At 37.4% G+C, this 26,559-nt stretch overlaps 1 protein-coding gene across 3 annotated transcripts in view; it reads right to left on the bottom strand.

Moving 5' to 3' along the window:
• The window catches only part of BNC2 (basonuclin 2), a 364,120-nt gene that overhangs the window by 135,000 nt on the left and 202,561 nt on the right, over nucleotides 1-26,559 (bottom strand). For all 3 annotated transcript variants that reach the window (XM_052701115.1, XM_052701113.1, XM_052701114.1), the window contains exon 3: nucleotides 3,408-3,510. In XM_052701115.1, the coding sequence (XP_052557075.1) occupies nucleotides 3,408-3,510 (103 nt within the window). The remainder of the gene's footprint in view (nucleotides 1-3,407; nucleotides 3,511-26,559) is intronic.

Genomic DNA, 26,559 nt, shown 5'->3' with positions numbered 1-26,559 from the left:
TGTCAACATCTTTAGACTGCAGACTTGCTTAATTTTTTTTATAGTAGACTAAGATATACTTAGAATGGAAAGTGGGTGGCAAGATTTGTTTTTCTCATGGTTTCCAATATAATCTAGGAAAGAAGCTTTTTTTTGTGCCAAAACTAGTGAAGTGTCTTTACTAAATTCATACAGAATAGCATACTACTTGTAAAAAAACAAAAATATCGGGAGACAAAAATATTCAAACAATCAAGAAAGTCTTGACAATTTTTTTTAGTCATCTTACTCCTACACTATTTAAAGGCCACAAAATAGCAACTGCTTGTGCTAAAATCAATTGTACTAAAAAAGAATTACTATTAACATTCTAATAAGATTTTAATTTTCACCATGTGGACTATTCCAAGCATATTAACCACTTAAAAAATTGCAGGAAAAAAGCATAAAATCATCTGTTTGCCTGCTTGAAGTCTAGAAAATGGTTTATCCAATTTAAACCATTCAGCTTTTCTTATAGAAAATAAATCTCCATTCAAGCTGACCATATGAAAGTGAGACTTCAGCTGGAAAAAAAAAAAAAGAACAATCTATTTATATGAATCCCTTAAAACATCCAGAGATTCACAGTAGAAATAATGTATTCCCTATTATTCACAGCAGTTCTTTAGAATGCTGTGATACTCTGCAGTTTTTGGCGTCAGCCTTAAAGACACTGGCAGTAGGATTAACACTACAGCAGAAGGGTGCGTGGTCAAAACTTTGCAAGATGAGCTATTGCCAACAGAATCATTTATCTTCCCACAAAAGAACTCCTCTGATGAATCTGTTCATGTATTGACATCCTACAATGGCACCTCCAAACAGGAAAATACTTTACTTGCAGGGAACCTTTCCTTTCAAGAAGTGTGCAGCTCATTTCAGGCGAGTAAAGACAAACATAAGAAAGACATCAGAAATAGGAAAATATATATACAAAAATAACACAGGCCAGCAGCTGCAAGGTGCAATAATACTGCGGGGGCTTTATGCCCTTTCCTGCGCACTCCAAGAATTTCAACATTTCAAATGGCAGCTATTAATATGCATTAATTCAGCACAGATGTGTCAAGTAGAGCGTGAGAAGATTGCAGTTCTAAGCTATTTTTGATCTGTTTGGGTAATTATGATTCTAGGTTATCAGAACTGAATAAGCACGGTACTTCCTGTTGGAAACACCTATTCTTTGATAATTACATTCAGAGAAGCACTACATCATGTGTCAAGGATCTGAGTTGAAATTCATTAATAAAAATCAGAAGGAAACCCTTTAATTAAAGTAGTAGGAAATTCTATTTGCATTCAAGGAACATCTTCCGAAAGCGCAGTGTTAATGGTTTAAAGAAAATCACTTCTGAACAGCAGCCTGATTCAGTCGTTTTAAAACCCAGGTGATACAGTGCACTGAATTGTTCAGATTACTGAATGTTGTCCTCAGTATTGCGGAAAACAGTTAAGATCAAAAACTGAAAGTGGATCCATCACAGTCTCCAGAAAGTAATTGAAATGCCTGTGATTTGAGAAGTATACGAAACATATATGTGACAAGTCTTGCTCTACCACAAAATGTAAATACTCTAGATGACTGTACACAAAGCATTAAGAAAAAATATAGCAGAGCATTCTTTGTGCAATACTGCAGTAAAACAAGCACTTTGCAATAATATATAACTGTATTAAGTCTTGTATTAGGAATGTTAAGTACTCAGTTATGGGAAAGGGTGGTGCATCACTGATTCTTACATTCACCTTCTGACATCCTGGACTTGAAAAGCAGAGCCCTGTGGTTATCTCAGATTACTCTCATACACTAATTTTTAATTCAACAACATAATAGAGGGGTGCTTATTAGAAAAATTTGAGCATCATCTTCTGAGATGTACTGGTTAAAAATAAAAACTGGGATACTTATGTGCGAGAATCCAAGTGCCAGACCCCCTTTTACTCAACAGGAGGACATGCTGGAAAATACCTAGGTAAGCCTTCCCTACCAATGGATGAGCAAAGCCTCAGTTGCTGATTCTGCACAAAATCTGAAGCATGCATGAGCTCCAGAATTTTGTGAGGTTTAGAGGTCCTTCCAATAAATGTGAGCCTGGTTATACTGTGACTAAAGATTTCTTTCCAGTAATTAAGAGGAGTGAAAACAGGCAGTACCCTTGCAGAATTTAGTACATAGCAAATCTGTAACCAACTACCAGGTTGGTGGTGTCAGGCTACCATTAGGCAGGCTGTACATACAACAACAAAGTGACACAGAACTGCTTTGTGCCCACATTCCTGATTTGTTTTCCAGGTGTGTGAATCTTTTAAAAACTTCTCTGGCATTTGTTGCTGTTGAATTTGCTGAGCATACACATGCACTAATTCAGAAAGTTCAGGCAAAATACTCAAAATCATGTACTAAATATGCAGAGATCAAGTGCATGTGAGGCACACTAGTCTTCCAATCCAGGTTTTATAAAAATAAAATAAAATTTATTAAGTGTAACCCACTGAATGTCTGGTAGAAGAGAAGAATGAAGACTGCGCTAGCTTACAGCCTGGACAATAAGAAAAAATCTCAAATTTCTTCTGCAAATATGTTTAATTTTTCTGTGCTGTCTCTTTTTTTTTTCTTTTTTGAACTCCTTTTGTTTTTTCTTTTTTTTTTTATTGTTTGTTTGTTTTGTTTTGCTTTTCAATTAAACCATGTTAGGTGTTCTCCTTACTTTTCTCCTCATTTTGTCTGGCTTTGTTTCTTTCTCTTAAACATATCTTAATTCAGACTGTCAAGAAAACAACAAATACACAAAATAGTGGAGTGTAAATAAAAACTAAGACCTGTGGAGTGTGTTTTATTGCCTTTTAGAGGGATTTAAATCTCTCAATTCTTTTGTCATCTATTTAAATATAGGGAAGAGAGGTTCAACACACTGATCAAGTATTTCATTCAGCTGAATTGGATACACTGATTTTACTGATATCCAAGCACTGAAAGGTTGACATTGGTACATTTGAATTTCCATTGGACTCAGCAATTTACTGGCCAATGCTAATTTTCAATATAAACTCTGCTGTGCAACCAAACTACAAACTCTTCCCTTTCTGCTAAGATCTGCTACAATCAGATAACTTCCTGGAGGTCAGGATACACTTTTCAGTTGTACACAAGCTCAAACTAGGTACCAACTCCAGTGGTACCTATTGCCACAGTAACCTATAGTATTTCCAATCTATCATATTTCCATGCTAGAAATTGATGTGAAAAAAGTACCGACACTTGCAGAAGCCCAGAGAGCACAGCTTTTCAGAGAAATAGGTATCACTGCTGTCTGTATCGCTCCAATACTTAGCATTTACAGAAACAACAGAGTAGGGAAGATCAGCCCAGAACACACGTTTCTTACCATGTGCCACCCAGCCATGTTTACACTGATCACAGGTTCTCAGGTTAATCTTCCCTGGCTGAAAACATTCACACGTGCAATTTACCAGTGTACAGCGGATGGCCTGGAAAAAGAAAAAGAAAACACATATTAATGCTCTCCCCCCTTGTACAAATTTATTGTGAGAGCTAGAAGAGTACTGTACAGCAACTAACAGCCTTCAAGCACTCCAAACATTGCTCATTCTTTTAAGTAAGGATTAGTTTTCTTTAAAAAACATTTATCAGTACCCCTTGTCCTTGCAATGTCCTTGCTAAAAGGACAAAAAAAAAAAAAAAAAAAAAAGCTTATTCAATAATAACTTATTCTTTTTTCCCATGATGATGAGTAAATTTCTAGTCTTTTAAAGAAAGGACATTTACTCTAGAAAAAAAACAACCAACCAAAACAAAACAACAGAAAAAGTGCAATGATAAGGGTTCTGTAGGTGTTCCACAAACTTCCTGATTTGGAATCAATTGTTTCAAGTAAAATGTTACTAGTGATGATTTCCCATAGCAGCATTTCAGCTTAATTAAAACCAAATGAAAATCAAGGAAACAAAAGCATATAAAAAGGAAGACTATATATCTCCGTTCTCTCCCCATTATGGCATTCAAAAATTGTTTCCATGTTGGGGATCCCGTATGGTGCAACTCTGCTACATCATAAAGAGTTTCTATGATTTATACATTTATTTATACATTTAATGTATTCCTAAAATAGGGAAAAGTGATGATAAAATAATAGCAACAGACCGTAGTCGTAGTCATATCATAACTTTCCTTTTGAAATTTTAGGTTTCTCCTATACCTAAGGCTAACCTTTCATCTCTTAACACTCTGTATGTGTCAAACGTGCAATAAAATCACAGAACAGCAAATCCTCAGGTGAAAAGGACAGACAGGTATCACCAAGTCCAACTATGGGCTCTATACAGGACCACCCAAAAATCATATGCCTGAGAACACTGTCCAAGCTCTCCATGAACTCTGGCAGCTTGGTGCCATGACAGTGCCCTGACGAGCCTGTTTCACTGCCTGGCCATCCTCTGATTAAGAACCTTTTCCTAACTGCCAACCTGATCCTTCCTCAACACAGCTCCATGCTGTTCCCTCAGGTGCTTTTGCTGTCACCAGAGAGCAGAGCTCAGCCCTGCCCCTCCACTTCCCTCGTGAGGGGCTGTAGCCACATGAGGCCTCCGCTCCGTCTCCTCTGCTCTGACCTGAACACACCAAGGGGCCTCAGCTGCTCCTCATATGTCTTCCCCTCCAGACTCTTCACCATCTTTGTAGTCCTCCTTTGGATGCTTTCTAATGGTTTTATATCATTCTTATATTGTGGCATTCAAAATATGTGCATGTTTCAAAAGATTGAATTCTTTCAAAGCAGAGATGCCAAAGTTCCAGTTCCATGAAGAGATCTGCTTAAATAATACACCTCATTAAGGTCTCCCCTCCCTTTTCAAAATGATTTAAAAAACTACACAGATTTTCTTGAGAGGCTAGCTATGCCCACAGCAAATACAAATAGAATGGAAGTTTTTTAATGTGCAACACACTTACATGTTTTAATAGCATAGATGATGACCTGTGCACTTCAAACTGCTACTAATAAATCTACAGCATGCATTTAGATGTAATTTGCATGGAGATTTCTGAGACAGAGGCTTATTCTGATCATTCACAGATTAATGATCTACAGTAACTACCAGAGCTGCCAGGAAGAGATATCTTATAGATTTAGATGCAATCAATGTTTACTTGGGGGCTAAGGTGGGGGAAGGATGCTCAGATCCTACAGCCACAGTGGTATCGAAGCATTACGAATGCTCGTCTCTTCCAAACAATTAACAGTCCCTATATACATTCCATCTGTACAAAAAAAAGCATTACCTTAACTATACTGATTTAAAGAAAATTACATTCAACGCTAACTCGCTCAAGCTAAACTCCTTGTTACTATTTTAAAAGTTCAGAGTTGTTTTATATGTCTTATCTCTTATTTATCTGCATCGTACAGTCATTTAAAACAATTTATATTTCACTTATCCACTTAAAGTGTGTATTTCTCTGTTAAATTTCTGACAGAGCTGTGATTTTACATATCCTACATGTTCTTTTACTACCTTTTACTCTCAAAAACCTTGCAGGGCAATGAAAATATCCTGCTCTATTATGTCTGACACTTCAGGGTCTCAGTCCCAATGTCACCTGTCCAATTACTCATTAGCTAGGTTATAAAACACTGTATGTATGCGTGATTAAAAGAATTAGTAATGTGAAATACAAGGGTACCAAAGAAGTGCTGATCTTGCAGGAATAATATATGTGTTTGTGGGTTATGAGGAAAAAATTCTCCTGGAAGGTCCTGTTTCATGTTCAATAGTTTATTGACTCAGTAATATATCAGGTCTCCACTGGTCAGTAATGGTGTTCTTTCTCTAATATGTTCATTAATTAATGAACTCAGTAATTAATTGTACTGCAAAAAGAATGAAGGGCTTACAAAATAGGATTCTTATTTTACAATAAAAGATTTTATCATATTCAACACCTTTTTTAATCTCTGCACCAACGTGGTTTGTATTTGCAGTATTGGAAGTGATGCTGTCCTATTCATATTCAGTTGTGTGTACAGTGGGAGAAACACACTCACAGCATATGTATACATATATAGATGACATCATGTCATTCAGTAGAGTGGCTTTATTAAGGCTCTTCAGCATTCCCATTACAACTCTACCTATTTCTTGCCTAGAGGTTAACAGGTTGCCTGTGAAGACTGGATTCAGTTTGAGCCTGAATACAATGTTTCAGCCTAAGAGCAAGTTTTATTACACACATTCAAAAACGATCCTTTTATCCATTCTAAATTCTGAGACGGAGAAAAAAAAAGCTTACAAGTTCCATATTTATTTATCTTGAGTTAAAGACTATCTTGATAACATAAAGTGTTATCAAGGACATTAAGAAACTAGTAAGTTTTCTATCTTTTATACATACACTCAAATTAATGGAAATTTTCAAGAAACATGAAAATGTCTGTTCTTCAAGAAACTGAATCTTCAAAAAGAGCTATCTATTTTTGTAAAGTAAGAAGGATAGTCAGGAGAAATTCTGAAGATAAGCATGGATGAATTTTGGGTGCTTTTTACAAGACAAAATAGGTGTTGATGTCAGGTTGTAAACCAGCATCAGTAGTTTCCCATCCCATCACAAAGAACTCCATGCATGCCGGTCAGTGATAAGGTCGATCCCACAGACTGAAAAGTGCTCATTTGGGTCTGGAAATACCCAGTCACTTACATGTCTTAGCCAAAACACTCCATAAGCCTTTTACTTACATTCCCTAAACAATAATGAGATGCAGTGTCTTCAAAGTGCTGCTGTCAGAGTAAATGGAACCTGAGTGATAGATGCTACTGAAAATCTCAGGTAGAATTTAGTCCTTATTCCAAAGATTCAATTTTCCACTTGACTCAGTTAATCCATATCACTACCCAGGATCACTATTGTTTCCAACATGAAACTAGTGTAACTCAGGGGAGAGATATAAAATTCCAGGAGAAGCACATGCTCTTACAGACACACAGAGCATTAACACTCACTGAAGTGACAGAACACTTGGTTCTTATAGATCTTCACAAAAGCAATCAACTTAAGCACTGAGCCTCGCAAAGGATGTTTATATGAATTATTAACAATATCTTTCTACTTTTTTTTTTTCTTCCAAAAGCATTTAACTTGCAGATGTGTAGCAATGACACCATGACAAGCTCAGGAATGACCCAGAAGAGCAGGGGAAGATTAAGGTAGCACATGTTTACCTAAAATTTAAAACTTTAATGCTGTCCCTCCAGTCTACAGTGGCAGGATTTTAAAGTGGAGAGAGGACAGAAGTACAGTAGCCGGTGTGTTGGTAGGTAGCAGCACAGATCAACGTTAACTGCATTTGGACATCTGTTACTCTTTAATTTGACAGGGGTAGGGTGGGGAGGGCTGTAAAAAGATCCTGGAGCTGGTTAGCAGTGACTAGACATTGTAGCCATTGTTTGATCCTGTTAGGAAGTAGGTACAAATATGCAAGGGTGTAGCAAAGCAAAAATTTAGCCAGAAAAGTGTTTCTAAAAAAATGCAGCCAGACTTTCCAGAAGCCATCCAGTGTAATCCTACCTTCACAATGTATTGCTAAAGAAGTTTACGTAATGGGGCACTATGTGCACTACACTGTGTGTTAGGGAGAGAAATTTTTCCTAAGGTTTTCCTCAGAAACTCCTCCAAGAAAGACAGACAGAAAACAGGAGGAGCAGAAAAGAAACCAAAGACCTTGCACAGAAAAACAACGCGTACTGGCTCCCTATGTGCAGGGGGATAGGCATGCATTCAGATGACAGCTTACACGTTAAAGCCATTCAGCATGCTGTAAAGCATGATTTCCTACAGCTGTTTGAAAAATGCCACTAAGTTCTACCGCACCAATGATCTGCCAATAATAGGAGTTCTGAGATATTTTTATACATTCCTTCCATGGAGTTCCTATCATAACATTTCTTGCATTTATACAAAAAATACAGCGTCCATTCAGGGCATTTTATATTAGCAGGGAAGGAAATGGATTGGATTGCAGTAGAATTGTTTTGAATAATTTACACTACTGCTTCCTTAAATCTTGAAGCAACACTATTACAGTTTAAAAACAAAATACGCACGCACTAAAATAAATTAACGGCTTTATAACTGACACTGAAACACTCAGAGATATCCTGCTGCTCACTTTGAGATCTTCTTCATGTAGAACGCAATGCAGAAAGAAAGGAACATTGCCTCCCACTAAAGAATGAGGTCTTTTACACCTCTGTGTAAGTTACTATGGGTAACATTGAGAGATGTTATTCCTGACTTCTGTGGGTTTCCCCCAGACCAAGGGTATTCATTTAGCATAGTTTGGGCAATTTAATTATATAGCAAGTAAGTATTATTCACATATTAATAGGAGCAGCCTATAGCAATAATGGAAAAATCAATCTGTCTGGCTGTTTTGCAGAGCTTCCAAGAGATAGGCAGCAGTAAGCTTTTGTGTAAGGGATCCCAGTATGGGAGAAGAAGGAGCACACATAAAGAATACATAACTCTGGAGGAAGAATCATATCAGTTATCATAAGTGACGGAGAAAGTTTAAAATGATGTAACATTCTGGAAAGACTTACTTTTGCACCTAACTTTATCCTGATTTTTAGTAGCTGTTCTAAAAAAATTCTCTATTTGTGACAAGGTTCCTACAATACTGTGAGGCTGAACAGTATCTTAATGAAGTCTCATTTACATTCTTCTATGAGGTGAATGGCATAACAGACCCTTCCCCTTAATGTACTTGCCTTATCTTTCTCAGGTACAGAAATTATTTAAGAAGTGTCTCATATCAATCTATGGTACAAAGGGATTGTACCTGAATGCCTAACAGTACTGACTCTACTTACTTTGTTTGCATGGAAGTTCCATCTACCTGCTTAAAGCATCTGCCACTCATTTATCTTACAGAGTCCACATAAACAAATTAACTGGTCCAAATACAGATCATACGAGCTGATCTAGTTCCATGTTTGTGAAATCCTTGTAATGAGAGCAACCCAGTAAACTGATGTGAAAGTGCAGTTCCTTACTGTTTCATTAAAATTAGTGAGATTCTGTATGAGTGTGTGCACAAATGTATTAGTTAATAAGAATGCCAGGGTTTTAAAACACAAACAGATACACATAAATATATTAAAAGTTTACAGTTTGTGTAGGGTTAAGTATTTGGTAAGCAAAGTGCACTTCATGCAGCTTATCTCTCCACTTAAAGAAAAAACTCTCAATGTGCTAAATGCAACCTTTCCTTTCTACATCCTGTTTAATTCCAATTATATCTTATAAATGCCCTCCAACTAATATTTTGTTGAAATAACTTTATCTTTGGGTAAATAATTTAAAGACACACAGCAGTTGATCTTGGGGCATCATGGCACATGAAAATAATTACGCAAAGAACAAGAAGTTGATGAGAGACACAGAGATCACAGAGTCACAGAACTACAGGGGTCAGAAGGGACCTCAAGAGATCAAGTCCAACCCCCCTGCTAAAGTAGGAACTCTACTATAGCTTGTACAGGTAGGTAGCCAGACAGGTCTTGAATATCTTCATAGAAGGAGACTCTACGGCCTATCTGGGCAGCCTGGTCCAGTGCTCTGTCATCCTCATTGCAAAGAAGTTCTGCTGCGTGTTTGTACAGAACTTCCATTGTACAAGTTTTAGGCCATTACTCTTTGTCCTATCTATTGCTCTATGCACCACCAAGAAGAGCCTGGCCTCATCCATCTGCCTCCCACCTCCATTTAGATACTTGTAAACATTTATCAGGTCCTCTCTCAGTCTTCTTTTCCCCAGGCTGAACAGATCTGGGTAACTCAGATTTTTAAAATGGGTCTGTTCAAATCCATTCTCTGTTTGCTGCATATAATGTAACGCTTGACAAAGAAAGGTCTGAAGCAGCAGACAAGTAGCTAACTCCTGCAAGTAGTCTGACAGTTTTTTTCTATGAGTGTCTTCTTTGCCCTGACATAATTTCTTGGTTACAAACTGAAAAAGACAAATGCTGCCTATGCAGATCATCACTGTATGTCAGCATCAGAATTTTAAGTTGATTTTTTTTTCCCCCCCACAATGTATATTATACGCTACTAAACAGCTGTTGGGGTATGTCACTTTCCTTCTTAACTGTAGAAATGCTAATATTTTTTTTTCTCTTCTTTTGTAAATCAAATATTTTTAAAAAAGACCACAGCATAATTTTTCCTGTTAATAATAAAGATTACCATGAAATTACATTATCTTAAGTAGTTGGTAAATCAGTGGTAAAACAGGGCTTGCTTCAAACTAGCACCAGAAAGAGGATCATTTGCATACTGACCTGATCTAGGAAATGCACAAGCCAACCCACCTACAATAAGCCTGGCATCACAGGAAAGACAGACACAATGTCTAAGTGAAAAGATTACCAAAGCTTTGACATGAGCAATAAAAAATATGCAGGAGTTCCTCTTGGAGCAGGATGAGACCGCAAATTTGGATCCTTCTTGAAATGCTCACACATTTTACAAGACTAAAAATTGACTTCGTATGTTGGTCACCAGACACATTCATATTCATTGTTGGTAGATAATTGCACGTTATGTTATGAAGCAATCATTTGGGTAAATTTCACTTAAAATTTAAGCCTGTGAGCATAAAAAAAGAAGAAAACCATTTTTCAAGAACAAGAAGACAGCTTCAGTATGCTCCTTGCTTATGGTTGTCTATGGCTTCTCTGTGCTTCAGAATTTTTAGCTGGTGAACCTGTGCTGGAAAGGAGTTCAGAAAAATCAGTGTATTAAAGTCTCAAGTTCATGTCAACAGAGAAAATTCCTTCCCAAGAAAACTCACATAAAAGGGGAAAAAAAAACAACCAACACCTCCTGTATAATTAGAAAAGTAGATAGACAGAAATCAGTACAGCTCTTTGAAGTTAATTTTCAAAATATATTTTCACTTTGTTTAAAGCAAAGAGAGAAGGAAAATTGGGGTGGAAATGCTGGCCATACTTTCTACAGATTATACCTGCAGATGTATTTCTGTCTCTGTTGAAAGACCTAATGTCTCCAATGTGTAGTTCTCATACAATAATTGCGTTTTACAAGTGACCTACATTTTTTACATGGACAATTTTGCAGCCAGAACACTGGGCAGAAAACGTGAGAATACCCTCTGATCCTGTGTCTGACTTTTCCATAGATGCCCTGTGATCCCTGACCATTCAATTTCAAACCACCGTCTGCAAGAGCTGGGCACGGACATTAGGTTCAATTTTCAGGGGCAAGATTAGCAAAGTTCTCACAACACATGTAGCATGAGGATAGAGTTTAAGACCGAAGCATGAAGCAAACAATCTCATCTGTTGGCATAAAAAAATTAAGAGATCTTTTAAAAACACATAATTTTAGACAGTTTTTACACTTTGTAAAGGAATAACCACAAACAAATGGATGGCCATTTTTTTAACATGAGTAATTATACTAGAACAATGTATTTCTCGAAACAAAAAGAAGTGGGAATATACCTTGCATTTGGACAGTCTTAAGCATCCATGCAATGCAACGGAGCTTCTCATTTCTCCCATATTCAGAGATATGTAAATAGCTTCCAAGTTGCTCACTGCATTGCAGCATTTTATGAGAGATTTTACATCACAGTATATTAGTATTGTTTCTCACTTTTATTTATTTTCACTAATACTATTTGAAAGGTACTAATATTGTTATATTTCTCTGTGGCATTCATGAAAGCAGCTACTAATACAATATGAAGGGAAGGATGCTAACAAGATGGAAAGCTGTTAATGGGATAAAACAGCTTGGAATCTAGCTAGAATCTATCACTTCATTTTAGAAAAACATTTTCAACTCTTTGGGAGAAAATCTATGAAATAAATAGAGAAAAATAAAATAAGATAAAATAAAATAAAATATAAAATAGTGTTTATAATGTTGCATTTAATATAAGGGAGTCACTCAGATTCTTTTTTAAGTACAGTCAAAAGTGGAAACTTGTGCCATGGAATGCTATGTAGACATTTCAAGAGAAAACAAACATAAATCATAATAGCCCTATCATTTTTTCAGGAAGTTTCTGTAGGCCACATTTTTCCTAATTCTATACACTCAGCTTGCAGTATTGCCAACAGGATATTCTACGAAGACTGCAAGTACAATATGACCCTATGTCTCCACAGCATGTAATATCCACCTCACATCAAAGAAAAAATTATATGGATGGAAAAACACTAAGACTGACAAGTGCTTCTTAAAATTTCAAGAAAATTTGCTTCAAATTTGAAGATAAGCACACAGTTGATTTAAGAATGAGTTTCCTTATGCCTGAGGGAATGTTAGCAAATGCAGACATTTGTTCTTACAGATGAGAACCAGATTTACATCAGTCACTCCAAAGAGAATGCCTCCTATTAATTTCCATGGGAACTACAACAGATACTAAGAGCACAAAAAACTATTTGATGGATCAAATTCTCAGCTACAAATATTTGTTTTTCAACACAATCATCACCATCAGCTATGCATTTTTTGCCAGCCATGAACAAGAGCCTGAATGCCACACCCACATAAAACTGCATCAGTGAAGGTGATCCACTGTTGCTGTCACCACTGCTGAAATGCTCTACCCACCAGCTCACTGTGCTCACAAGTGCTGTTTGGTCTCCATAAATGTTCAGCAAGTGTCAGCAAATGTCAACTGATGCACTCCTTTTCTATACAGAGGTATTCAGTTGTACAACACTGATTCATATGTATGTCAGATGTAATTTAGTCAGACTGCTTCTCTGCTGCCATCTCTCACACGGCAACATGTAATGGTATATACTGGTAGGAAAGTCAGTCTCTACTGCCATTCCACCAATATTTGCCTCTGATGTTGTGGGCCAACACAATAAAATAGCAGGCACTGCTTTCAGATCAGCCCTACTATGTTATGAAACCAGCACCGTCAGTTGTTAGCATTCAGCCATAAACTTTGTAAAGGCAGTAGGCAGTGCTGAATGGGTGGATGGATGGACAGACCTGTGAAAAGCTTCATGGAACTTCCTCTGCCACTGACTCTTCTAGAGACATTAACGTTGTTAGCTCCACTCAAATGCTCAGCTCAAGAAAGCACAACTACTGGAGTCTTCTCTTAGAGCAAGCTGCTTGCACTGGCTTTACTCCTCTGATCACTCAGAACAATCATTCTCAAAACTGTTGCTAATCTGAGCAAGTGAACGGTTTACTATTTCTGTACCATTCCTGAACACAAAATTGCTATTATGTGGAAAAACATTCTGCAAAAAGCATTTTTTAGCCATGGCTACTAAAACCATAACTATTTTTTTTTCTTTGTACCCTAATGCACTTATAAGAGGAAAATGAATGAATGAACGAACGAACGAACGAACGAATGAATGAATGAATGAATGAATGAATGAATGACAGATAGATCAATTGATCCATTGCCTGATCTCTGGTATGGCTGCTTATGTAGCTGCTGCTGCTACTATGTAAGACAATTAGAATCTGAGATATAGAAGTAGAGCTTAGATTCCCATACTGTATCAACTCTGCTATTCACAAGTGAATTCCATTTCCTCACAATAAATGTAGATAAATAAAGGAGGCGTGTAAGACAAAAATATTTGAAAATCATGATGTAAAACTTAAAGCTAAAGAAAGCATTCCAGAAAAGGAAAAATTTCCTTCTTTCCTACAAAAGACAGTGAGTCTGTTGATGTGGCACATGTAGAAGGAAATAACCGACAGATTTCAGTCACATTACATGGACAATTGGGTCAGCATTCTTTGAAAGTCAGATTATAAATGCTTCAAGAAGTATATAAGTCCATTTAATAGATTTCTATTCTTCAAATAGTTCCTACATAAATTAGCCAGAAGATGATGAGATCTTCTACGGTCTTAAAGATCATCACCAGATAAGCAGCTCATGTTACCAAGATGAATTTTGTTTGGTTTCAGTACAGCATGTTGAGTAAAAAACAATAGTGAAAACGTAAACATACAGAAATACCATATGTAGCAGGTAACTAAAGAACTTCTAAGAAAAACACAAATGACAACACAAAATGATGTTGGTAAAAGCAGTTTTAGTTCTCATTTTCCACTTTCTATTTCTATAAAACAGAAGAAAAAGCAAAATGTGATTTTAACAAAGCAAAATGGAACTGGACTCCTGGAATAGCTATGTCTCTCTATCCACATATTCAAAAAGATATTTTCTTTAAGAAATACCAAAAACACACTACTTGCTGCCTAATCTGCTCCTCCAAAATAATTTCACTTTTTAGGAATTACTACTGTTGATGTCACTGTTCTCAAGATTCTAAATGATGGGCTTCCAATTTTGCCAAAACTATACCTGGCTTTAGAGTTAATTGTGCTGCATTCCAGACAGTAAAGATGATTGCTATAGAAGTTATATGAAAAAACTACAGGGAAAGATTTTATCTTTCAGAAAATAAGCGGGAAGTTTTAAAACATATTAAAAATCCTGAATATTTTCTAATTTCTGATTTCTATTTCTTTTAGATCTCATCAGCATCAAACTCTGTGTTTGAAAATTATAATGTAAAACAGTAACTTCTTATTTAAATTAATCATAGACTCGGTCCTGCAGTGTCATTCAGGACAGTTCTCTGTTAACCAGAAACTGATTCTGTAAGCAAATGGGAACAAGGGGACATAGCCCTTTAACTCTGCCCTCCTCTCAAAAATGTGAGATTAACAGGTGAGTATTTTTATTTTCATTAGATATTACTGTTCATTAAAAATCCTCAAAATTGCATCTCTCCAATATATCTTTTAAAAATTATTTCCCTTCAATATTTCCCAAAAACAAACCCATAGAATTTTTGCACAAAAGGCTGCTATGTATGACAGAGAAGAATTCCAATAAGTGTGAAATAGGTAAAATGTTTTTCCTTGGCCTGAATGTAGTGTGATTACAAGTATAACTGCTTATTAAAAGAGAGAGAGGGGGAGAAAGAAAGAAACGGAGGGAAGGAAAAAAAAAAACGTTATAGGTTTTCTCAGAAGGATTTCCTTTTATACATAGCTTTATCCTATAATTTTGTCCCTGTTGGGCACACTGCCTATATTTAAACACAAACAGTCAAGCAATGAAGAAACATTACCACATTTACTGTGAACAAAAACTCCCAGTTGTACAGTGAAATTTTAATACATTTCAACTTATCTCTTTTACTAATGGGGAGAGTACAAACCCTGCAGGAATTCGCTCTGCAAACTGGTAATTACAGTAGACTCACTTTTCTATAATGCATATGTATAGTCAGACACAAGAACCATAGCTGCCCTTTTGATGTAGGTTACAATAGGAATGCTTTAAAAAAAATTATGAAAATCTACAGCAATTCTAAAGGAATGCATTATTTCATGGGAAGTTGTCCTTTAGCTATACTCTGGAATACAAATATATTTAATACTATATAATACACATATATTAATTTGCCCTTATTAAGCAAAGCACAAGCTTTATCATTTTGTTCTTTTATTTTTTTTTCTTTATTTTTCCCCAGTTTACAGGATAAACTTGCCCCTTATGGTGCAAAGCTGGAGTTTCCATACTAGAATATTGTGTAAGAGCTCAGAAAAATATTTTTGTTCTCCCAAGCCTCTTCCTCTGCACAACCTTTGAATTTATGTCTCATTAAATCATTATAACACATATTTAAAAGCATTATTTCAACTGCACAGATTTACAACATACAATGTTCAACTCAGCTAAGATAGGACATGCTGTGTCTGGCAGAACATGTTTGAAGTATACAAAAGACAGGTTTAATTTAAACTGCAGAGGAGTGAAATCAAAGTAAGATCCACTGCCATTGTCATACATACAGACAATATTTATCTATAATATAAAAGTGACAAGACGCAGCTATTTTTCTAAAAAAGAAAAAAAAAAAAAAGAAGAAGAAAAAAAAAAAGAAAAAAAAAAGCCTGGAAAAATATACATATTTTCTGGTCTTTTCTTGTCTATGCCATTTAGCAGATTTTTGTTTTATTTTTTAATTGAGTTGTGTATCTATACCATATCACTTAATTCTGTAAATACTTAACATTGTCACTGTTTATGTAAACATGCATCTATACTTTTGCCCTTAATGATAGAAAATAATCATGTCACACAATTCAATATGTAATAAAATCACTCTATCCTCTAAGCGCAACGCAAGAAATTATATCACAATTTCAGTTTCCAAAATTTCTGTATTCTAAGGCGTCTATTGGTGCACACATCATCAAAATAGGTGGGACGAGGGGGAAGAATTGTTTTTAAAACTGATTTGTCAGAGCAATTTACATTTATCTAGCATCAATTTGAACCGAATGCAGCATATTCACTAGTTTGTAACACCTAACTTCTTAGAAAAACAAGCTGCCATTCTCTTTTAAGCATCTCCTATGTAGTTGGTTGGTAAGAAGTGAATAATAGAATCACTGAATCATATAATGGCCTGGGTTGAAAAGGACCACAATGATCATCTAGCTTCAACCCCCCTGCTATATGTAGGGTCAAACTGCATATTCAAAGCTTGAAACAGCCACAGCTAAAATCACGAGACGCCCAAACTTCATTCAGAAAGCTGATATTCTGAGGAAATATATATATATATCAGTGTCAATGATTCTGCCATCACCAATGGGGAATCAGTGGCTTAACAAAAAATGCAAAACAATGATAAGGAAGATCTTTCCTGAAGCACGCATTGCATGGAGATGTTCTTATAACCTCGGAAGATTTCATTTTCCATATTACTGGGCACTAGGCCTCTCACAGAAGTAATCTTCTGCAGAGATAGTTGCTTTAGCAGCAAAATTATTTTTCCAAACAAAAAAGAAAAGTGAGTTACTAATGATCATGAAATCAGGGTGTTTTTTGTTGATGTTGTTTGTTTGTTTGTTTTAATAAAAGAAAGCTTTAATTTACTCCTTCTCTTTAGGAGTTATGAGGTTGGTACAATCTGAACATCAGATGTAGGAAGGGTGCTGTTTTAGGGTTACAAAGAAAAGTTAATGCACTTAGAACATATATGCAAGTATTTTACCCATTCCTCTGAGAAAATGAAATCTACAAAATGCTAGAAGGGAAGAGAGTGAGAAATGTATGCCAGCAGGTCTACAAGTGTAAACATTCCTCACTGTAACAAAACTCATTTCCACAGAAGATAAATGCCGTATCACTTCAGGCTCTGGCTGATGCAATCAGTATGTGCTTAGTCAGCAAGTCCCTACTTGAAAGCACAGGGGAGGTAACAAACTCATCCTCTGAAATTACCTTCTCCACTGTGCATCATAATTAAGGTAACAACCTTGTCACAGTGGTTTCTGTCTGTCTCATGGTGGGCAGAGGAGATATGCCCTCAAAAGCTGCATCTGGATTTCCCTACATGTATGCTACATTTGCTGAAAATCTAGACTTCAGATCCACTGTGGGGACAAGCAACAGAAAATAAATAGGAGGCTAAGGCTCTTTGAGTACAAAGCAACAGATTCAGTCAGACTTCTAAACGATAGAAACAATATATTTGCAAAGAATATACAGTAAAATGATTGCTTTCCTCTTATTGACTTACCACTTTCCTTCAGCTACCAGGCATTCACAAAAGGCTGAAGCAGAAACTTCAATTAACTTGGAATGCTACTGCTACAGTTCATGCATTGTCATATGCCAAAATGAGCAGTGTCTATTTTTAAGAATTGTTAATGGAAGATTAAGATACTAAACTCAGTTGTACTAAATGAGTGTATCATGAGTACGTGTGAGACAACTGGATATAAAAGCTTCATCTAACATAAGCATTCCAAACAATAGAATCAGACTGTTTTGGGTTGGAAGGGACCTTAAGATCATTTAGTTCCAACACTCCTGCTGTAAGCAGGGACACCTCCCACTAGACCAGGCTGCTCACAGCCCAATCCAGCCCAGCCTTGAATGCTTCTAGGGAGGGAGGCATCCACAGCTTCACTGGGCAACTTGTTCCAGTGTCTCACCATCCTCACAGTAAAGAATTTCTAACTAATATCTAGTCTAAATCTACCCTCTTCCAGTTGAAAATCAACAACAGTGACCTTCCTTACCTGCTTCATGACACTTCCTACTTTTTGTGTGTGTACTGATCTTCACATTAGGTAGCTTCCTTCCTTCTCCTTATTTTTATGATGCTAAGTGTACCATTGATTACGCGTGGGCAGAAAAAACAGAGCAAGCAAATCAGAACCCACATAGTGGTGGCTTCAGGAGATAGTCCTTGGCGTGACCTGAGCCCTTTGCAATTGAGACAAAATCATCCAAATTCCTAACAATGAAGGAAACTAGAATAGGTTTCACGCTTGCTTTTTACCTAAAATATAAGAAGTAGGACCAAGGAGAAAAACATTTGAAGCGCAATGCTGGGGAGAGGACTAACACAGTGCATGAAGCTTGCTGCACTGTTGCGCTGTTCCTGTGTCATCAGTCCTACAAACGTCATTGCCTCCTGTGTATACCTGTATGTTTATTATTTCTGTCCTTCATTAGGACAGAATGTTCTGTGCAGGTATGATTTGTAGAGGTTCAAACACTGCACATTCATTTGTATGAAGCTGTGAAATTAAGGCTTCCATGTAATCAAATTGTTAGCTCTTTACACACCAGTATCAGACCGTAGTGGCCCCTTACCAACCTCTGTCACACTAACTTGCTCCTGAGCAACAGATACAAACCAGTAGTAAGAGCTGCACTATTTCTTGCTTCTGACCATATGAATTTTGAATTGTTTTCTTGTATAGCTCACAGTAATTAGAGCTGAATTGGGCTAAATGGCTGCCAATTTTTCTATAAAGAGTGCTATGCTCTCTTCCAGGTTTGCATTTAAGGGGGGAGGAGGGGAAAGACGACAGGTGATTCATTAGGAAATGATCATATAAGCAAACAAGAACTTTTGTGTTCAAATACAGAATCAATTTCTCTCCTATTCCGTGATCTTCCAATACTTTATTTTCATGTATTTACTTAAAAATCAAGTCGAGGAGATCTCAAGTGGTAGATCAGATCTGAGGGAAAATGAGCAGTCTATTTTGGTCTTATGCAGTGGCAGGAGGTGCCATAGCTCAGACTTCAATCCCATCCACTTTGCTCACGTTCCCAGATAAATTAATATCTTGAAATATATGCTAAAATATCAGCTCTGGATGCTGAAATATTGTTTATTCAAAGATCCCAAACAGATAAGGTGAGGGCTATTGCATTTTGCTGCAAAAACCTGTTCATGTATCTCAGAGCTGGAACAAGCAACGTCACACTTTGAGCCTACTCAAACTTCCGTAATTATTTCATAATTCATGCAAGAAAAGCATGCCAACGAATGATTTCAGAAACATTTTTTAAGAAAATGAGCTAGGTCAATATAAAAAACTCATCCATTTAGACACATACATATTCAACAGAGGACAACAGGAGCTAAAGCAGATGTCCCAGGAACAATCACGCTGCCTCATCTAGAAGAATGCATTCTAACATCATGCTCTAAATAGGAGCAACTCTTGCCATTTGGCAGTCTGCATTGTATTTAAACCTGTTTCTCTTCTAAACTATTTTGATAACATAGGAATAAACATGGTGCTCACTTGTATTTATCTGATCCTGACTGTCCTCTTTGATTTGTCAGCACTCAGCACTTTTGAAAATCAAGCACCATGCATCTTCACAGAGAAAGAAGTTAACTGAATGCATTTAGTGCATTTCTGACTACTTCCATCTCTCCCAGCTTTACCTAGAATATTCTATTCAGCGCCTGTTTAAAATTTCTGTTTGTTTTATGCCAAATTGTGTTAGGTCCAATTAAGTCTAGCAACAGCTACAGTAATCTTGCTGCTGCTCAGCATGTAAGTGCTAAGCACGGGTCTGCAAGCAGGAACACTCTCACTTTCTGTGCAAAGACCAGTATTTGCTTTAGTCAAGCACACACACTTAAGTGCACATGCTATGTTCATGCTAAGCCCCCTGTTTATTCCAGCTATGACACCCAGCAGATTATCAATGTGCAAAATTTGCTTTGGTCTCCATTTACTATGTAAATGCTTTGCAGCAAATACATACACTGTGCACATTCAAGGAAAGCAAACCAGGCAGGTAGGAAGTGAGATGGCTCAGTAAGCACACAGCCCAATGCTGGCGCGGAGCCTCCCCCCCACTGCAGTCAATTGGAGCATTGTCCTATTTTGCTGAAGGAAGAATGGAGCTGTCAGGAAGTTTTCAAAATCTGTACGAAAAAGAGCCTGATGTGGCAGTCTGTCTGTCAGTCACAATCTCCTGCCCCTCCAAGGTATAAAATTGAGGACGTTATTATATTGGGCTGCAGCTTCTAAATTCCGCCTGTTTGCTACATATTTTGAATGTGCTAGCCAAACACAGTTAAATGCAAAACTATCTGCCTAACTGTCTTATAGATGGTTTCAAATTCTGCTCTTGGTTTAAGTCTTGATGCTTGTGCAGCTGTGGGGTATAAAGGACACTCAAACCTGTGGCAGCCACTGCAGGTATCAGCAGCAGTGTGCCTATCCCAGGGACACTGCTGTGCCGCTCCTCCCCAGGCACACTCACAGCAGCTCTGAGAGAGTCCACAGACAACCTCTTACAGCCACTGGCAAAATCATAAGTGTCATTCCCTTAAGCCCCCACTTTCCCCACCACCACATGTGCACATGTCATCAGCAGCTGCACAGTAAATGCTGGTCTGGGACAGGAAGAGTTAAATCAGCATGCTCAGCCTCAATTGTAGCTCTCTTCTCCTGTGGGACAAAGGCACAGGCCAGATGGAATGGGTTCCTCAGTCTAGACCTCAGGGTCTACGTGATGGACGACACTAGCATAAAACAAGTGTGCACACACAGAGAGGACTAAACTCAGCTCCAAGAAACTCATGTGTCACCTCATTACAGCCAGTGGATTTCCATGATGAAAAGTTCAAGTCACAATGAGACAAATGGGAGCCTTTTCTCTCATTTTCATGAGAGTTCCACCAGCTCATAATTAAAAGCAACGTTTAGCCTAGCACAAATTAGTGACTGTAAAACCAAGATGCAACCACAAGCACAGATTCTTTCTCCACTCTGCTTACCACCTAATCCTCTTCGGTGTGAAAACTGTTCTGGAAATTGCATAAAAGCTGCCTTTCTGGTGAGAGTTCCAGAATTTTCTGGTAACAACTATGCCAGACACACCACAAAAACAGACTCTGTTACACTATGTTGATAAGTCTGTTTCCACTCCTAGGAAAAGCCAGATGGTGCAGAGGTGTGTGATAGTAATTTCTGAAATGAAAAAAAAAATAATTAAAAAAAAAAAATTAAAGACCCTGAATAGTTGTGGTTAGTTGGAGTTTAAGGATCAAATTCAGGTCAGTTCCACTTTATCCAGACTGATTCATTTCTCCCTATTACTACTTGATTGCTGACAATGTGCTTGCTGCTATAAAATCCTGAAATGAAGAACGCTCTTAACTTGAGGAGTTTGAATTCAGACACAGAGGAACAAGATGTACCACGTAAACACGAATGGAGTTAAACTCTTGGAATTGCTTTTTCTTACCCTTCTAAAAAATAATAAAGATTTTCTTCAAGAAACAAACAGAATCAAGCTCTCACAAGACAGAAAATGAAATTCTTTATCAATTCATCTAAATTTAATTGAAAGCTTTGAACTGCACACTGGCTTTTGGTATTTCAAAAAGCTGTATTAACATGAAGAAAGTATCATGCCAGAAACCAGGAAGTGATGCTCCATTAATATTCATTACATGCCAACACTCAAAAAAAAGGAAAGAAAATGTAAGCTGCCAAGTTTATTTTGGCAAAGTTGTATGACATGATTTGGATTCAAAGCAAAATTTAGAAAAATGTCTTTAAATAAATGTAAATCCTTTTCAAATTGAAAAAAAAAAACAACACCTCACTTATAAAACAGAAGGAAACAGCACTTCTGAGTGTTAAACTTTTTTCATTGCTAGACTGTGCATAAGCAGTGATTAGCAAAGTACATCATTATGAAGGACCCACCAGCTTTAACTCCTTCTACTTTTCCGTGCTTTTGTAATAAAGAAGTTGAATTGTTCACTTATCAAGACATTACAAGTTAGTGATATTTAATATCTTTTTTCTTTCGGCTTTTTTTTTTTTTTTTTTTAATGTATATACCATCACCATTTTCAATTGTGTGGGAAGGCCATGTACAGAGAAGAATCCTAGTTTTCCTACTCCAAGACCAAACTACACAAGAGGATGACCGTGGACTCCAGCACGGTATTAGTATATTTCTCAGAAATGAAAACATTGATTCATTGTCTGGCCTGGAGAGCAGCAGGAAGGGGGCCAGCAATGTCTTCTTGCACAGTGAAATGCCATGCAGAAATTCCTAAAACACTTCTGCACAGCTTCACAAAACAAATGAGCACAAGCAGTGCTCAAACAAAGGTGGCTACGCTGCTCTCAGCACTTGAGCACACTTGCATGAAAGTGAGCCAGGTATCTCTCATCAGCACAGGAACACACAGCAGGGATATCCCATACCATATCCCATACCATATCCCATAGAGTCACACAATGCTGTCCTGAACTGTGCTCACCAACAAGAAGTCCCATTGACAGAAAGCCCAAAAGATCAGTCAAGCAGGGAATACCAGGTTCTGCCCTCAAAGCAAACTGAGAGCTTCAGTTTACTCAGGCGCAAGATCTAACTTACTGATTGCAGAGGGTAGAAAAGTGAAGACATTTCTGAAAACCAAACTCAAGGCTAGCTACAGATCTGCACTTGACTCCATGATGAAGTTACTCCTCCTGTTCCACTGACTTCCCCAGTGACTTAAAACATCTCCTCAGCTGCTCTACTTTTGAACCACAATTAAAAGGAAGAAAGCTTGAAAATTGAACTTTATAAAGCAGAAATTCTCAGATTAGGAGAGAAGGCAAAGAGTCATGTATGTAGGAGAAAGAATTCTAAAAACCCTACATATAGACTGTTGAACTCCTTCCTCCTCTTCTGCTCTTTTCCCCTTTACCCCAACTCAGTCAAGTTCTGCTCTTTTCTGATACCTTGGGAAAGCCTGAGGCATGCCTTGTGCCAGTAGGCAGGAGAACATGTGCTGTGGGGGACCACAGGTTACACTGCAGGCCAAAGCATCCTCCCTGGCTATGCAAAGGGTATATCCTCTTGCACGGGTGCTTCCTCCCCAAGCAGTGCAGCACACAATCCCAGCAGCCCGTCTGGAGCTGATCCCAGGGAAGCAGGGCAGGCTGGCAGGGCAGGTGCACTGAGCAGGGTGTGAGGTGGAGGCACCTCTGAAATGGGAGCATGAGGATGAGATGAGCAGGCAGATGAGTGTAGATTCCAGGAGGGAGGCTTTAGAGGGAAGAAAGAGTTCATTAGAGAGAGAGTGTCTGCAGAGGCCTTCCTTGAAAGCTGTTTCCTCCTGTTTAAGAGAAATGACTGAGATGAGATCAAAGATGGCTAAAAAAAAATAGTGTGTGGTGGCAACAGCTAGACTTGTAAAGGAAGGTATCTGAGGGCAAGACTTGAGGAGCCTGAGAAATCTCAGAGAAGTAGAGGGTATGTGTGATAGTGGTGGGAAAGACAAGTTCAGAACCGTTCCGGTCTAAAAAGCAGAATGGAGGTCTCATATATATATATATAAAACCACTGTTTGAAGTCTTTGGAGATCATTATCAGCAGGCATCCCTACATCTGCAGATGTTGGATTACTTTTCCAAATTATCATTCAAGTTTAAAGTACACCTCTCCGTTTAATGCACATGTGGTATAATTTTTCATCTCCAGTTAAGAATTTCTCCTGTTTTCTGAAAGAATGGCTTCATTAAACACGGACTACAGGAAGATGAAAAGTAGATGCTTCCTAAGAGACTGGCAAAACTGATAACTCAGAAGGTATTTCACTCACCTAATTACTGACCAGGACAGTATCTAATAGTTACCAGATAGTAATACTATTAAATACTATTAAAAGAAACATACAACTCGAGTAGCTCTGTAAATTCTCCATCACTGTCAACATCCAAATTCAATACTGCTGAAGGGAATCCCAGCAGATGAGAAGAAAAGACCTGCAGAATTCTCCCAAAATAAAATGTGATTTTTTCTGACATTTTCTGGAGGGGGTTTCGACAGGTACAGTTTTGCAATTCAAATGAGACTTTGGATCTGTGCCAAATTGGTCCATTTTTCCTTAATCTTATATAGTTGATGTGCTTAGGGAAACCACTGTTTATGAGAAAGTGATGACTTTTCAACTGTTTGTGCAAGAAGTTGAAAAGCTACCCCACTCGTAAAACTTCAATGGAATAAAAATGTGTGGAGAAAAGCAGAACACCTGGCAGCTAGAAGGAAAGAAAGAAAAGAAAACAGTGGGTGACATGCACAGGAAGAGATGGGAGGTAGGAGACAAAAAGCAGGGAGAGTTAAATTAATCAGAAGGACTAGGGAGGAAGATGCAAACAAGAAAAAAACACAGGTACAGTTAGAAGAAAAAGACAGTACTGTGCCTTTCGCATTCAGAAGAATTCTGTATGTCAAAGGGATAAGTTCTATGTTTTTAAGTCCAGTGTGCATAACAGACTGGTTTGCTTCACCCCTGCAAAGCTCACACATAAAAACATGTCATTATGCACCATGTGAGTCCATTTGGTAGAGATACAGACATATATTCGTCATGAAAAGAGGAAGTACAAAATTCACTTTAATGATTTGGTAAGTAAATACCCCACCCAAACTCACAAAACCCTCCCTGATAGTTTTGGCCAGTGTCCTCAATATGTGTATGTCACCTGGATGGTTGGTAGTTACAGTGAAGTAACAGGAGCTTGATTTAATTCAGACTAATTTGTACAACACCTGCTCTTTTCTTGAGGTAAGTTGAGAGCAGTTATGAGCTAGAAGAATTTAACTACTCTGACTTTATACTGGTAACTGAAGGACTTTTTTTTTTTTTTTTTTTTAATGTATCCTGTAAGCAGGATGGATCCATGGAGCAGCACAAAAGCAACTCTGATGAATTACTTCTCAGAAAACATTTCTGAACAAGCAGACACCTGTCAATATGGAGTATTTCTCAAAATTCCATATGCATGAAATCTGGTCACACGGGAGGCAGCTGGGCAAATATGGAGGATTAAAATACTCTGGATTAAAGTCAGAAGACCCCTCTGCTCTAATGCCCACGTGGAAGAAAGTCACAGTCTCACTCTAATCTTCGTCCAGGGCACGAAGAAAAGAGGGAAGTATTTATCCTACTAAATCAAGTAATTTATCAGACTAATGAATACAATTGGAAACAAACAAACCCAAAACAACAAACAAAAAAACTTGCAGACCTGTCTGTGTCTCCAGAGGATAGTTGTACATTTCCCAAGATTATATGTCTATGTATTTTATCCTTCCAATGCTTCTGAATCTGTACACTTACTTCCACCATCTTTGGCAGAGTGATTTTGCAAATACATTTAATTTTTCTAATGCAGTTGCACAAAGCATGACCCAGAAGCAGCATACACTCTCAAAAACCTTTTGTTCTGGCCTGCCAGGTTCTTACAGCCAGGGCATTCCATTACACTTACTTAACAGAGAAGAGGTAGCAGCCAGCTGGTCAATCAGTGCCACACCTCCTATTAAGCCAAGCAAAAAGTAGCAAAGGATTACACGAGCTTGATAGAAGGTGGGCTGAAAGGGAAGCTTAGAAGGTGGATTCAGTTTTGCAACATTTTCTACCCTAGGAATAAAGCTGTAGAAGATCTAGCTTTGCTAATCTTGCTGTTTACTCAACTGTCTGACTGATACAGATACTGCAAATTAATATTTTCAGTTTTACGAGAATTCAAGAAAAAAGTCTGCAACTTATGCCCAGCCTGGAACTAAAAATGACTGCTTGTCTAAGAACTCAGAATTCCCCATGCTTTGTCTAATAATAATGGTAAAAGAAATAAATCAAATACATGACATATCACCAAGATTTGAATATTTGGATGTATCCTTCAATAATGTACAAACATTGTTAATGTAACTGAAGGATTAGATAAGCTAAACCAAATTCAAAATGGCATATGATAAAATGGATATGTATAGACTTGTGTAGAACATTTTGATAAAAGTTTCAAACAGGACTTTCCAAAAAATGTGGTCAAAAAATATTTTACCAGAAGGCTTCTTGGTAGTAATGCCTGGTTGAGTTCTTTCCTTGGTACTGCAGACAGAACTCACCAGCACTACTGAGCCATTCAATATGACAGACTACCACCCAAAAATTAGTTCTTATCTTCATAAATCTGTGAGCAGATCCTCAGCTGTAATGCAAATAGATCACAACTAAGCAGAATGCAAATCAAAGCAAATTTTTATACAGCCCTTTTTTTGAAGTGATTAACTAAACACAATCACTAAGATTCTGTTCATTAAGTCATACAGTTACATCTTCTTATTATTCCTGATT

The sequence above is a fragment of the Tympanuchus pallidicinctus genome, unplaced genomic scaffold (genome assembly GCF_026119805.1).
Source record: "Tympanuchus pallidicinctus isolate F22 unplaced genomic scaffold, pur_lepc_1.0 scaffold4, whole genome shotgun sequence".
Classification (NCBI taxonomy): domain Eukaryota; kingdom Metazoa; phylum Chordata; class Aves; order Galliformes; family Phasianidae; genus Tympanuchus; species Tympanuchus pallidicinctus.
The sequence above is the reverse complement of the archived record's forward strand: the minus strand, read 5'-3'. Positions and strand labels throughout refer to the sequence as shown.